This window comes from Aethina tumida, chromosome 1 (genome assembly GCF_024364675.1).
Source record: "Aethina tumida isolate Nest 87 chromosome 1, icAetTumi1.1, whole genome shotgun sequence".
Classification (NCBI taxonomy): Eukaryota; Metazoa; Arthropoda; class Insecta; order Coleoptera; family Nitidulidae; genus Aethina; species Aethina tumida.
This window is the reverse complement of record NC_065435.1, coordinates 38,431,956-38,446,838: the sequence shown is the minus strand read 5'-3', so window position 1 is coordinate 38,446,838 and position 14,883 is coordinate 38,431,956. Positions and strand designations below refer to the sequence as shown.

Sequence of the window (14,883 nt, the reverse complement as noted above, 5' to 3'; positions counted from 1 at the left end):
AATCTTATTTGTCTTCCTGTGCTTTTGCCATCGATAAAAATTACAAATGTATTGGCTTTATCGAATTGTGTAATTAATGGATGGAGATTCAGACTGATGACGATTATTTTTAAATGAACGATTTAAACAAACCGGTGATATAATTTGCAATGAATCGACAGTGTTAATGTAACAATTAGATTAATACCGTTTGAGCAAATTATGTGATTGCCCTCCATATATTTGGTCACCACACAGTAGATTATTATTGAGAATGATGGGACTGAGGATCGACAATCAAAAACACGCCTGCATAATTTATATAAAACACTAACTGGTCCGAAAATTTGTCATTTTAATGTATCATATAAATTAAATAGCAATTACAGGCGAAACCCGAAATTAATTTAACGATTTTAATAGTAGATAAAGCAAATATTTATAACGATCGACGTCATTTAATTTGGAAATAAACAAAACGAGGAAAACCAAAAACAAATAATGCGAAATACGAGAAATGGAGAAGCATAAAGGCCAATTTTAATGTATGTCACGAATTAGCAATATCCATTAGATGTTTAATGCGTATTTAATTGTTTCGCATAAATTCTCTCGAATTTCTCGTCTCGAGTCTCCGAGTCTCTATATATAATTTTGTGTCTTGGCCAACGGACAATTCATTCCGTCTTCCTCCTTACTGACTAAATTACAAGCATAGAATTTTGTGTTTTTTATTATCAAAATGAGAAAATAATAATCAATATAGTGTCATAAAAATGAATCAATCTAATTGTATCCGGACCAAACGGTAATGGAAGGATAGAAAGAACGTATTTTGGATACGCGAATTCTGTCAATGTCCAAAGTTTTCTTCTGGTTCATGATCTCCTTCTCGATCGTGCATCTAACCTTTATAAGTTCAGTTTGGGCGTCAAAATTCTGATTCAACTGCGACTGCAATGCGGCCACGTATTCACCGATGGTCTTCACCTCCTCCATCAAGGCGAACTGGGTGGGATCCCTGCAGTTCTCGATTCCCGGTCTGCCAGTACGGCTCTGCAATCTGGTCTGGGCCACCTTGAGCGGGTAATCGGCGACTCGGATTGCCGATCTGATGGCGCTGATTTGTTTTTCGACGTCGGCCAGACGGGACAGTGTGATTTTCAGTTCGGTGTCCAGTTTATTGGTGAGTTCGTGTACGCAGGTTATCTTCTGCGACAGTGCCACCTCAACTTTGTCCGCTTGAGTTCTCAAATCGTGGGAGTAGTCGCTGATCATGCTGTCGGTTGTGTTTCTTAGCGTGACTGATCTTTGTCTGGCCGCTTCGGACAGTTGGAGGTTCTCTCTGGTGGCGTACAGCCAGAAGTCGGCGGCCGATTGTTCTTCCTGGCAAGCAACTGAACCTTCGTTGAACGTAATGGTGTTCAAATTGTCTGGAAGGACTTCGTTGTACGTTTCTATCGCGTAAGCAACGCTCTTGTTGCTCCAGTCGTGTTCGATGCGGGACTTGACAGTTTTTATATCGACCAATTGCTTTTCAACATCCTTCAATACTCTGGTGAAGGCGTCACGCACTTCGGCAATCAAATCAACCTCTCTAAGCAGTTCAACTTCGACGTCGTCTCTGACCAGTTCGGGCCTGGATCTGGACGTTCTAACTTCAATGCATTCCCGGGCAATCGATTCGGGCATCTCCAAGCAGTGAGTGGCCCTTTTGATGCGCTGCCTCTGTTTCTCCAACATGCAAATTTCGTCGACCAGTGCATCGATCGCACGTTTCAGTTCGCATTTCCATTTGTAAATTTCCATGTGTCGTTGATTTATGCGTCTGGTGTTGGTGTATTGGCTGCCGTTAACGTGCAACAAGCTAGTTTCAACAGCTTGCGAGCTGTTCCAGTCTATGAGATTGCAACGGTGGTTCTCGTTAGCCACCATTTCCAAAATTTCTTTGTTCTTCGCTCTCCATTCGGATTCGCCGTACTTGTATATGGAGTACTTGTCTACGGTTGGTCTAGTGCCGGTTCTTAGGGCGAGGTGTCCCCAGTCAGCTTTACCTATTCAATATATATGTATTAGTTATGGAACAACTTAACTTAGTTTCAAAAAGTCTTGTTTCAATTTGTGGAATGGGGTTCATGATCATCAAAACTAGTTTTTGCCTTAATGGAAAATGAGGTGAGATGCAGATAGAAGTGTCATATTTTGGGGTGGAATTATATGTGAAAGAACTGTTTTAAAAAGTTCCAGAAGACAAAATCAAAAAATCAAAATCAAATTTCTTCAGAACCCACAACATTTTTTCTCTTGACATGCATTTTCTTGTCTTATTATAATGTAAAAAACTTAAATTATGTGTTATCCAAGACATTTGAAACTGAGTCCCGTCAAAATATGAAAACCTCGTCAGGATATACTTACTCCATCTGTTTGAATTGAACATATTTACCTTCTCCTGAGCCAGGCTTCTCTAACACCGGTAGCTTGTCCTCGGGCTGCGGCAGGTAGCATTCAAAGTTGCCCGGAATCCCCAAATTCGGTGACGTGATGGGTTTGACGTCTTCGTTGACAGGCAGATTTTGGGGGGCCGCGTTTTGTCCCTGAACCTGGGCCGGAGCTTCCTGCACCATCCTGTGGCAGCAGCAGTCCGCCGGCGGAGTAACCGGCGCCTCCTGGGGCTGGACCTGCGGCGTTTCAGGTTTCGGTGGCGTCTTGATGACTATGTTGGAGTTTTTTTCGGCGACCGGTATTTGGTGGGCTCTCTCGAAGTGGCCGTAGTTCTTGGCCTTCAGGCACATCTCGCATTGCGTTGTGGTTTCGTCCGGTTGGTTATTCATCGTTTTCAAATACTGAGAGTAAAATGTCAGTGTATGATTTGTGTATAAATGCAGTAAAGTGAATTGACAATTTCCTTAGGAACATCAAAACAACAAATTCAATTGTTAAACAAGTATTAATCGTGAGTTGGCAAGCAACCACTGGCTTGTTAAGGTCGACGTATTATAAAAATAAAAGTTGTCGCCGACTTAACGACGTCTTAAACCGGACCCGAGGATTATACTTAACTCCTGGATCGGATGATTTATTCGTTATTCGAAAATAGACTGGCCCGTCCATTGTGCCCGAGCCGGGGCCGAACTAACGAGGCGTGCACCCTAACTTGATTTAAAACGGATATCGGAAACTTAAGTGATACAAATTCAACTCGTAAATATGATATTTCTTGGGGGGATCGATTGTTGGCAACGCGAGGGTCCGGTCAGAAACTTTTCTATAAAGGGATTTTTCATATTTTATTTATATTAGGAACGGGCCTTTTTATGAACGTTGCCCATCCGATGGATTTATGGACGTCGTGCTGGCATCATGTTCGGTTTGCTTTCGGCTCTGTAAATTGATAAAAAAATGAACAATTTACGTGTTTACGTCGTAAAACCGACACAACGGTGGAGTGTTTTAAATCAGGTAAAACAATATAATAATATGTAACGTAACAAAGGGGAGAAAGAATAACTGAATAACTAACTAAATAATAAATAACACGAATGGGCTGGGTAAAAAAGCCCCTGTAAAAGTATAATCTTGGATAAATGCCTCGCATTTGTCCCCGAAACGAGGACGGACGGTCGTTGTTTTTGTTCTGGGTCTAAATCTGAGATGCAAGTGAATTAGGCGAAATGTGTAACATTTCGAGAGGCTTTGTGTAAAATTAGTCGGTCGTTTAGGAGCGTAGTTGGCCAATTAGCCGAATATATGGGACACTCTCTGTACCTAATTAAATACACAACTTCTGCCGCACTCCTGACTGTTTCTTTTATGGTACGACGGGACCGGTTTACGGGATTTCGCACGGCGGTCCGGTCGGCACAAAGCGATCCGCCGCTTCAATCTTTCAACTCTCGACACACGGTGGCCGCACCTTTTATTTATGACAAACCCCGACGGTCGACGGTCGGGGCTTGGACGACGCGGGCTGTTCTCTTTTTGGCGCGTCCCGTTTTATTGGCACAATGCCGCAGTTCATCAAACACGGAATGCACGGGAATAATACCCTTTTTTGACACAAAGGAAACACCTTTCCTAAAGGACAAAATCACTAATTTGGTACACAAATCCAAATTATGACCACTACTCTACGTATTTTATGTTTATTGTTAATATATTTTTTATGTTCCATCATGTTTCAACGGAGGTTATTGATTATTTTGCAATTTATCTCAGTTTGAATAAAAATATCCACGTAGAAAATTCTCAGTGTAACATTTATTCTCGCACAGTTTACTTTTATTAGACAATAAAATAGTGACAAGTTGAAATAAAATCGAAAAAATATATTGAGTATTGAAATGCGGTCATAAAATTTCGATTTTGATACTACAAATATTCTGGTAAAATCTACTGAAATAAATGAATCTCTTGAGTTTTTATAAACTCGGATTCTAGAAAGGAGGTGAAGTAGGTGGTGACTTAAGTCCCTTAACAAACAGAATGTCTCCAACAACGATCCTACTTCTTTTTCTAAAAGAAAATCTAATCTAAATAATAATATACTTGGTCTAAAAAACCTTAATGCAATTCAAAACAAAATATAATACATTATTTCAATACAATGACAATTCTAATATTGTTTGCATAAGGGAAAACCATTGAAATTACAAATATTTTCAATAAAAGATAAAAAATCAATCCTTAACTAAATTTACTAATATTGGAGAAACATAACTAAAAAGACAGACTTACAATTCTCTGAGATTTCAAGTAAAACAAAAAAAAAAAAAAATTTCATGGAAACCTAAACAAAGTGGTGGTCCAAAAATTGTCCAAACTAAGCCATTAAATGGGGGTTTTCTAGGTCCGTTACAGTTTTGTCGTCTTTTAGCGTGCACAGATGAATGAAACCTATTAAAAAGCGTACAAACAAAACAAAAATGATACCGTCACTCCGGGTTGAAATTAAAACGATTAATGAGTAAAGCGAGAACACACGCTCGCCGTAACAAAAAAAGAGCAGAGCGCAAAAGTTTGCCGGTTGTACTTTTTTATTGTCCCCAAGTTTTTATTACCAAAGTATGGTGATTTAAACGTATGTTTTCGGTTTATATGCCGAACTTGTCTCATTTCTTATGGGTTTATTTGTGTTCGCGTTTCCCCCTGCGATTCAGCCGCCGTGATGATGATATTGTTATTCTCGCATATTTAGGGGATGATTTACGCGATGTCGGGGTAAACGTTTTATAGAAATTTTATGGGGGGCCAAACGGTGAAGGGAGTCGCTGTCGTCGCAGTTTTATCGCCGCACCAAAGATTATAGTTCAGTTTAATGTAGTTCTTTCCAGTTTTGAACCGCATAAAAATCTGTTATTCTGTTTGGCCACTTTCGATTTTGGCGGATGCGCAGTCGTAAGACGACAACGCCTTTAAGATGATTAAACTTTGGATTTTACTTTGGCGCGGTGTGAAGCGTTTGAAGGGCGTAATTCCGGATTGGTTCGCACAAAATGCAATTAATCAAAACCGTCGGCGTAAAACTTTACGACGTCCATCAAAATAAAGGTATCGTGGGGGTTTGGGGTCAGCGGCGAACGCTCATCCAGCTTTCATGATCGTGTTTACGGTAAAACCGAGCCAACCGCACTCTTGTTTTCGGCTGCGTAGCCGCCAAGGTAATACCTTTGCAGGCGCCGCACAACTTCGAAAACCAGACGAACGACGGCGCCTCCGAATTCAAGAAAACGCCATCCGATGCATCCGGGTTTGATAAATGTACCTATAGTTTTTTACTGTCGATCCGGAATTACTGTTTTAGATGTTTGTTGCCCGATATCGTTAGATTGTTGACTTTCTTGAGAATGGCCCAACTTTTATGGAACATGATTTATTGTGATGTGTGATGTTCACTGTACACACTGAACGCGTTTATCAACTTGATATCGACGCAAATAATTAAGTTAATTGTCAATTAAACCAAACTAATTGGGATTTTGAAAAAAAAAAAATTGTTTTATTGCTAATTATATTAGTGAAAAACTAAAAAAGGCATTGAAAGGTTTATAAAATATATTAAAGTTGAAAAACTGACAAAAAACCTCTGCTACTCCAATTGATAATTTTCCGGATAATAACACATTTTTACAAGAAGTAATTCATCAAATCAAAGAAGCTGAACAACTATCCAAACAGAAAAGTGAATGTGCAATTTGGCATGAATTTCGTTATGAACGTATTACTGCATCAAAGTTTTATGAAGCTGCTCATTGTAAAATTGATAATGGTTTACTAGTTCAACAAATCATTGGTGGGAGTAAAGTTCATGGGACTGTGTGTGTGCTGTGACACGAGGAAAAGAATTAGAAAAAAACATAATCGAAGTTCTTGAGAAAGAGTAAGAATACAAATTACGCGTCCGGGGATTTATCTTGTACCTAGTCATCCAATTTTTGCAGCGTCTTCTGATGGACACTGTTTTACCAAATGGTAAAATAAGCTTGAAGTGTAATGCTCAAAATACCAGTTACAGATGTTAATAACTGGTAAAAAAAGAAGATATCTTTTGTGTTGGTGATCCAAATTTCGAAGAAAATGAAAAGATTTATATTAAAAAATTAAAATCTGATGATGCACATTAACTCTCATTAAAAAAAGTTTGGTATATTGGTCCAAAAAATATATTTCCAAAACTATTAAAATCTGTACAAACTTACTGTATGCTAACCTTATTAATTATTATTCATTATATTATTACTTTAGATAAAATATACACACAGTAATTTATTTTATAATAAAAATACTCGTAAGCTTGAGTAGAAATTATAAACTAACATTATGACGTCATACGGTACTGAATTCAAAAATTAATTTTGATTTTTATATCCTTTTAAATTATTGCGAGAAAAACAAAAAAAATTGTTTGGTTATAAAACTTATATATGATCTTTCCATTTTTTACTTTTTTCTGCAAAGCAGAAATTTGTTGTTTTACTGAACGTTTGATGTTTTCAAGTTGTCTCGGCAAATGCAAGTGCCTTAAATTTAAGGAATTATCTGATTTATCGTACAAAAAAAAAAAAAAAAAAAAGAAAACGGATTTCCATAACTTGAAACAGAAACAAAATAAATAGAGGATCGTTAAATATGAAGAAAGTAGAATTTTTAAATGGTAGCAGACGACGCTTCGTGACCAATTAATATTTAAGGAATCTGCATCGGAAACAGGCTCCACTATAAATCTGTCTCCGTGTAGCGTGGCGGATCGGTAAGAAGTTCTCGACTCCTCTTGTTCATTTATCACGCAGATTTCGCCTCATTATAGTGTTGTCCTATTTAAAATTCATAGACGCGGCTCTTAAGTTAATTGGTATTATTATATAATTCATCAACGACTGCGAGAGGCTGTGACTTTCATTTGTTTTGGACCACTCCGCAGCCGGCTTGAATATTTGATGAGGCTCGAAAACGTTAATCACCAGACACATTATGTGGGCTCCACGGGACTCATCTCAGGTGTAAAATAACGTCGAAAAGGCCGAAACGCCCAACGTCCCAACAACTTTTCCCCCGGCGTGGTGCGACGCCGTTGACGGATGTGCGCATCCCAATTGTTCTTATCGTCCTATCAAAAATCTGAATGTGTCTGTGAAGTTTGCGTTCGCACGTCTAGCCACATGTTATGCGAGCGTATTTCCTCTATATAATTATGCGAAAAACGAGCTCATCGCGTAAAACCGTGTTACAATTAGACGAATTAAACATGTTGTAGTCGAAAACTCTAAACATTATGCCACCGAAGTTTTAACACAAAAACTGTTATATTTTTAGGAGTTTGTATGTGTGTTTGTTATTTGTTAACTATTTATTAAATAAAGTACAAAAATGTTTTGATGACTGAATTAACTAAACTGAAATGTGAATTTCATTGTCATTCACTCATTTCATACAACTTTTTGCCAAATCAGTTTAATAATACATATTTCAATAATCTTTACATTTTATTTTGCTTCTTTTGCCAAACACCTATTTGAAAATGCAATGAGAAAATATAGACAGAAAAATTTGAAGAATCACTGCACGAAATCCTTTCTTGACTATTAGGTAAATAAGAAATGAATTTACCAGTTTTTTTAAAGTTCCACTGAATAAATAAATCTAATAAGGATACACAAAGGAACTACTGGTATCACAAAAGAAAATTCAAACAAAATCAAAGCTTACAAAAAATATATTAATTATCCACCATAATTTTGGCGAAGAGAAAGTTTGGATCTTAGATACACTATAAAAACTTTGAAATATGGTGAAGGAAACATATTAAGAGATGTAATAGAACTATTTGCCAACGAGAATTTACCAGTTACAGTTAGATTTTTATGCATGATAATGATATGAACTATGCGTTCAAAGTTGTTAAAAATTTGTAATCTACATGTTGAAATTCCCGATTAATCAGCGTAAAATTCGAATCTAAATCGATGGGATTGGAAAACTTTTGGAACAATATAAAGTCTCCAATAAAACATCAAGAACCTCCAAATTTAAAATTGTGAATTGTGGCTATTAATTTAGGATCCTACAAACTTACAACTAAAGAGTAATAGAAATAGTTTCAATGCAGTATTAATAATAAATTATACAATAGTAAAAGTTTATCACAAGTTATGTTTATTATGCTAAAAATAATATTGTTAATTAATAAAATATAATTTACAAAATATAATTGAAAATAATAAGTATTGCTAAAATCAAATATGAAGAGAAGTCGATAATTTTTACAGCAGAACTCTCTTTCACCTCACCTATAGCTTCAATACCAAATACCAAAACGTTTTGAGTCATATTTACTCCTTGCATTGTCCAGATATTACTTCTGTTTGAAAACGCGTAATTTTCTAGAGGAACAAGATTTCCATCCAGTGTTAGTGGCCTCAGAATTACACTAGCTTCTTCCACTGTAAATTTAACTGTTATCTTACGAATTTGAATGTTGGGGTAACTCTCCACCCATTTTCCGCATGTTTCTATATCATCTTTTTCACAAAGGTAAATTGCACAGATAATGACGGGGACCGTTTCTTGTCCTATTGTTTTTTTCGAATTTATTACTGATGATCTGAAATAACAATGATGTGGTACACACAATTTGACAAAACAAAGCATATTGCTCACTTAAAAAATATATCCCGATCGGACGCCTCATCATTGTAATCTATGTGAGTCGTACAACGAGCTCCATTCATTTTAAGTGTTGCTCTATTTAGTTCAGGTATCAAGGTTGCCGTATCCATTTGATAATCGTCGAATTCTTTATAAACAGCAATATTGTTTTCTAATTTTAAGGTCGCCATAGAACTTTCTTTGATTCCTTTTTTCACCTTGTGGAACATAAAATATTTTTAATACCTCATTTTACAAACAGAATTTTATAAAATACTTACATTCGAATTGTCCGTTTCAAAGTACACGGGTTTTGTTACGTTAGCACCCGTTATAAAAACTTCCTGATTTGCACCATAAAATCCTCCTCCACTAATTCCTGAAGCCGGGTTGTTTGTATTTGCGGCCAAAACAGTGATGTTGTTACTTATTGCGTAACCAGACTGAATCGTTGTTGCTAAAAATATTTACTTATTTTTCAAGAATTATATTATATTAAGAGGAAAAAATATGGCATCTCGGTTCGTAAACAAAAGTAAGGTTGAGTAACGTTTTTTCATGATATTTCATATGCTTTGAATTAAACAAATTTCAGTGACATGATAGTTAATGTACCGTTCGTATGTAACGTTGGTCAAATACATTTTTTCAATTAACATCCAAGAGAATGAACCCTTTTGATGTCCTCGAACACAACTCTTTAGTCAGCGAAGCTGAGAGTTATTTGTGTCCCTAATTAATATTTCGTAGCTCATATTTAAATTTTAATAAGAAAAAACTCACCCATATCAAATGGCAGAAAGTTATTCCAACTCATTGGTACAATAACGTCTTTTATTTTACCGTTCATTAGAATATCTTGTGAAGGATTTTTGAAGAACAAGTCTTCGTTTGTTATTAAACCAAAAGTCACATCGAAATCAGTTGTGAAACTTGATAAATTTGAACCACCGGTCAAATTTTTCTCATCCGGTCCTAAATTTATTTTTTGATATCTAAAAAAAGTTTTATAATAATAAGAACAGAATCATTACAACATTACTTTTCAATTATTCTTCCCGTTCTGTCAAAAACTACAACAGTATTGTAATATTGTTTGTTGAATTGCTCCAAAATGTTAGTCACCAAATAAACATTGTGTTCATTTGCCATGGAGCCCAGTTTCCGTAAGATCTATAATTATGAAGTCACATTATAACAAACAGTACTTGTTATATTTAATATAATTTCAAGCTTACCTCTGTATAATTGTTTTTATCCTGAAAATTCGTCGGTAGTTCGATGGAATAGCTTGTGTCGGTTGTTTTACCAGTTAATCCGTATTCTGGGAAAACTATTATGGAATAATTATATTTTTTTGTATACAATTCCTCCTGAAATTTATTTTATTTTATTGATAGACCAATTGAATTGAGTAACTTACCATAATTTTTCTCCATTCATTTATATTTTCTTCGACTCTCGCAAAGCCATGTCGACTTACAATTGGATTCATCTGTACAATGACTCCATTATAGGCCTAAAAATAAAAAATGCACTTTTAATCCAATATATATCAAAATGAAGCTTACCAAAGTTCTAAAACCGTGTGCCAAAATAACGAATAGGACAGTTACAAGACTACGTGCCATTGTTGAGGAGAGGCAAAGTGCAATCTTATCTTAAATCGCTAACAACTGACGATTAAATATTAGGTACATTAGATTGGTACGTATGAAATGTTGGATTTTCTTTAAATGTGAACGTTTATCTCCCTGTTTTTGTTATGCATTTGTTTCTGACATAACCTGGTTTTATGATGTCTTATTATTCTTATTCTAAATTTAGAACTGTTATTACGGGTACGAAAATGAAGTTTGAAAAATACCATATCAGAGTTCATTGATTCTAAAAATCAGAATTTGTTCAAGATAGGCATATATGTATTAAAATCTCGTTGTGAAAAGTCTATTGAAGTAAATGGAGCATATTTTGAATAAATAAACAGCTTTTGGAAAAAGATATGCACTTTAGTATATTTCACTTAAGAATCCGAGATTTCATTCCTACGAACCTAATACAATGCAACGAATAGTGAAATATAGGGCAACTTTTTTAAAATTCAAATGTATATATATCGCCCTTTAGCACTACCGACCTGTCATCGTGTTTAAAAATGAGTCTGGTCAATTTTGGGTTCAACTTTTCATTACATTACATATAAAATCTCATCACTACTAACCAGGTTAAAGTTGATTTAATCACTCCAGATCGCTCTCTTCCAATCATTTAAAGTAAAGAGTAAAAGGGACCTGGTAAACTCAACTCTGACTGGTCTGTTTTTCTCTGATAGTAGTGGTTTTGTAGTCTTGCCTTTCCACATGAAGACCCCCTTGTAGTAGTCTATCTCTTACAGTTCATGAAGAAACATTAGTTTCAAGTTGTGTCTCAAATAGACCTTTTATTTTGCTGAAACTCAGGAAAAGATCTTTTTTGGAGTAGGGATAAAATTTGTTTATCCTGATTTTGATTTTTCTCTCATCGGATTGATCGTGAATTTAATTTGAAAAATAATTTCTTTCCATGAGGTACTTACTATTTTATTTACTACTTAGTTTATTTTGGTGTATACTATGAAACTAAAAATTATTGTGAATTTTGTAGAGATAAGTGACGAAGAGTGAAATATAAATAAAATGTTTTTAATTAATTACTTATATTACTCTTGCATATCTGCAATTAATGAAACACTAAAACACTGTAGACATTCGTCGAATCCAATATCCGCTTTTCCATAAAGCAAACAACATCCAAAAAGTGGAAAAGGGGTGGTGGCGGTGGTCGAAGGGGGTTCGTCACTCTATAAATATCCGCGACTCATTCCGCTCGACGATGTTTTAAAATCTGTTTACCCGTCCCGGGTGGAAAAACAATGGCAATACGGCGCCCGAAACTATGATAACCAGATGAAATATGGGATTAATTAAGTGATACAGTATCAACGGCAATCATCGCCAGAATCTAATTTTCGCCTTTGTTATTTGCTCGGGAGTTATAAATAAAATTGCGGTTAACTTGGGACGCTCGGCTTCGGCGAAAATTTAAAGCTGTTCCGAATTCATTATTAATTAAGTTGACTTTTGCCGTTTTTACCACAGCACGCACTTAAATTGGCGCCGACTATTTTCTTGTGGCCCGCAGACACATGTTGTGTACGCATCTATGATATGTGACAACGATATTGGCGTATCCATGTTCTAGTCGTGAGCGGTTAATCAACATGCACCAATTCATGCACCGTCTCTGTTCGGATCTCAATTAATAATTAATTTGCTCGGCAAACATATGCTCAAGAGGCCCCGATATCGAACGGGCGGCGGTTGCGGCGGCGGCGACTGGGACACCGTGGGACACGACGGGACAAATGTTATTTATTGTGTTCAGATTCGCTTGTAGGCAGCGAAATGGCTGCACGTTAATTGCTATTAGTTGAATCTAATCAGTTTAGTTTAATTGAGTCATTGCCGACCCGAACGCGGCCATAGACGCTGACATCGATTACTGACGTTCCGTGTCCACGCTTCAATTCGACCGTGTGTGTACATTTTTTTCCCTAAGTCTTTCTTATACTGAAATTGTGGGAGTCTCAGATTTGGAGCTCATGGATGTGGAATGAAGTCTCATTATTATCTTCAGAGCCCTGTTTTAAAGTATATTTAGACAGACTGTTTATCTATTTTATTCTACCCCATAGAATTTGTTATCTATATAAGATGTGTAAAAAAACCGAGACGTTCTTTGAGAAGGTAAAATTGAAATGGACCCTATGGACTAGTGTTTTTCAAGAATTTATTGATAATCTAAATCTAATAAGAGGCATGTAAATTCTTTATTACAAATTGTAAACTTATATCGTCATTTTTCTCTGTAAATCTCAAATTTCTTATACTGAAATTGTGAGAGTCTCAGTTTTAGAGGTCATGGATGTTAACTGAAGTCTCAATATTATCTTGAGAGCTTGTTTTTACGTTTGAAATGTCCAATGTAAGGAAATTTTTTATCTGTATAAGATCTGCATAAAATCTGATACCTTTTTTGAGAAGGTAAAATTGAAATAGGCCCTATGGAGTAGTGTTCTTCAAGAGTTTACTGATAATCTAAATCTAATAAGAGGCATGTAAAATCTTTATTACAAATTATTAACTTATATCGTCATAGTGTAAGTTTTTTGAAACTGAATGTATATAAAATAGAATAAATATTTTAATTTTTTGTTCAATCCAAGACACGGAAAAAATGTTTGATATATATTGATTTGTATATGAAATAGATGAAATTTATAATTTGTAGTTGAAGTGAAAATTATTATTATTATTATTATTATTATTATTATATTAAAAAAGTAATGTAAAATGAATTAATTTTCACTGTTTTCTTGTGTCCATTATAACTGAATTGTATATTGTATATTGTATTAAGCCGTCATTTGAAAGGTAACATATAACAACAACTAAATTGGAAATGTTTTGTTTTTTATAAATTATAATGGGGATTTATGTATGTATGTATTTATGTATGTATGTATGTATGTATGTATACTGAAGATGGCCCAGAGGTAGATCGAAAATCCCCCAACTCATAATACGCATTATAGATTTTCGGCAGCCGATTATAAAATTTCCATTTTATCTGGATATTATTGACGCATTGTGGCAATAAAAATTGAGACTCGACCAGGGAAATATTCTCGCTCAGGAATTCACGGAGAGATGGCCAATAAAAGTCAGCCGCCTGGTCACAGACATAACTCCCACAAATAGATATTATGTAAAGTAACTTTCAAGATGGCAAATGGTTATGGGTGCATAACATTCCCGTTGATTTATTACCAGCCACACACACCACCATGCCACTGCCAATATGGATTGCGATCGAAAACCGAAAACCGAAAACGGAAAACGGCAAACGGGAAACCGAAACGTCACCTATGCACTTTCTCCCGACAACGAAAATCAATTACTCCTTCCCACTTGCACAAACATCCTGTGCACTTTTTTCTCTACGTTGCCAGGATACGAAATGAAATTGTGATGCGCGAATTTTCCGTAAAATTGAAACAAGGAATAAATGATATTAGTGTATCAATTACATCAAAAGGCACATTCCGAAAAGTGTGCACAGACTGGTGCGTAACACGCAATACGACGGAGCCTTTTATTCTTTGTAACTGTCATCAAAAGAAATCTTGCCTTTATTTTTTTTTATTACGTTTTTATTACATTTGCTTTATACTTAAAATTTCGACGGGGATGAAAAAAAATTGTTCTCACCAAAGCGTCATGACAGTAAGTGCGAAAATTGTATTAAATATTCGAGGTTGTCACTTAAAATGAGCGACGCATAACACTGCCAGTGTCGTATCCGTGGTGTTTGCCAGATGTGCACGTGAAAATGAATTTCGCGATGAAATTTATATTGGAAAGGGATGATGAGATGGTCACAATCATGGAAAGTGGAAAAATTTTCTTTATCTTTTTGTTCATGTTTAATTTAGTTCTACTTGAATCTTATCTTATATTATTTATATAAGGGATACGTCCACATTACTTGACAAAAATATTACAAATTTACTGCTAAAAACAAATTGTTAAGTTTGTTGAAGTTGATATATTTATGATAACCAGTTTGAGGTGCCAAGCCATTAATGTAAGACGATTAAAAAATAGTATAAATAAAAATATCTAAGTATTCATTCTCTGTTGAACATAATTATTTATTTCA

General features: G+C 35.5%; 2 protein-coding genes across 3 annotated transcripts; both read right to left on the bottom strand.

Annotated features, from left to right (window-relative positions):
• Window positions 1-694: 694 nt before the first annotated feature.
• LOC109607654 (tektin-4) lies at window positions 695-2,908 on the bottom strand. Its single transcript, XM_020024129.2, has 2 exons — window positions 2,426-2,908; window positions 695-2,033 (listed from the first exon to the last, which is right to left on the bottom strand). Exons 1-2 carry the CDS (start codon window positions 2,811-2,813, stop codon window positions 766-768), a joined length of 1,656 nt encoding a protein of 551 aa, XP_019879688.1. The 5' UTR covers window positions 2,814-2,908; the 3' UTR covers window positions 695-765.
• Window positions 2,909-8,173: 5,265 nt separating this feature from the next.
• On the bottom strand, window positions 8,174-10,769 carry LOC109607833 (vanin-like protein 3). Of its 2 annotated transcripts, XM_020024296.2 has the most exons (8): window positions 10,695-10,769; window positions 10,547-10,642; window positions 10,362-10,496; window positions 10,166-10,296; window positions 9,907-10,118; window positions 9,405-9,580; window positions 9,136-9,341; window positions 8,174-9,079 (listed from the first exon to the last, which is right to left on the bottom strand). In XM_020024296.2, the coding sequence occupies exons 1-8, from the start codon at window positions 10,752-10,754 to the stop codon at window positions 8,674-8,676; spliced, it is 1,422 nt and encodes a 473-aa protein (XP_019879855.2). In that variant the 5' UTR covers window positions 10,755-10,769; the 3' UTR covers window positions 8,174-8,673. The 2 variants fall into 2 exon arrangements, with proteins under 2 accessions (XP_019879855.2, XP_049817451.1); XM_049961494.1 differs by lacking the exon at window positions 10,695-10,769 and having other exon boundaries at window positions 10,362-10,456; window positions 10,547-10,593.
• Window positions 10,770-14,883: the final 4,114 nt, after the last annotated feature.

Bases quoted from the DNA above. Each gene is read 5' to 3' on its own strand.
- LOC109607654 (XM_020024129.2), bottom strand. From the start codon at position 2,813: ATGAATAACCAACCGGACGAAACCACAACGCAATGCGAGATGTGCCTG. The intron at 2,034-2,425 runs GTAAATATGTTC...TATATTGAATAG, and splicing joins GAAGCCTGGCTCAGGAGAAG to GTAAAGCTGACTGGGGACAC.
- LOC109607833 (XM_020024296.2), bottom strand. From the start codon at position 10,754: ATGGCACGTAGTCTTGTAACTGTCCTATTCGTTATTTTGGCACACGGT. The intron at 10,643-10,694 runs GTAAGCTTCATT...TTTTATTTTTAG, and splicing joins CACACGGTTTTAGAACTTTG to GCCTATAATGGAGTCATTGT. The intron at 10,119-10,165 runs GTAATGTTGTAA...AACTTTTTTTAG, and splicing joins ACGGGAAGAATAATTGAAAA to ATATCAAAAAATAAATTTAG.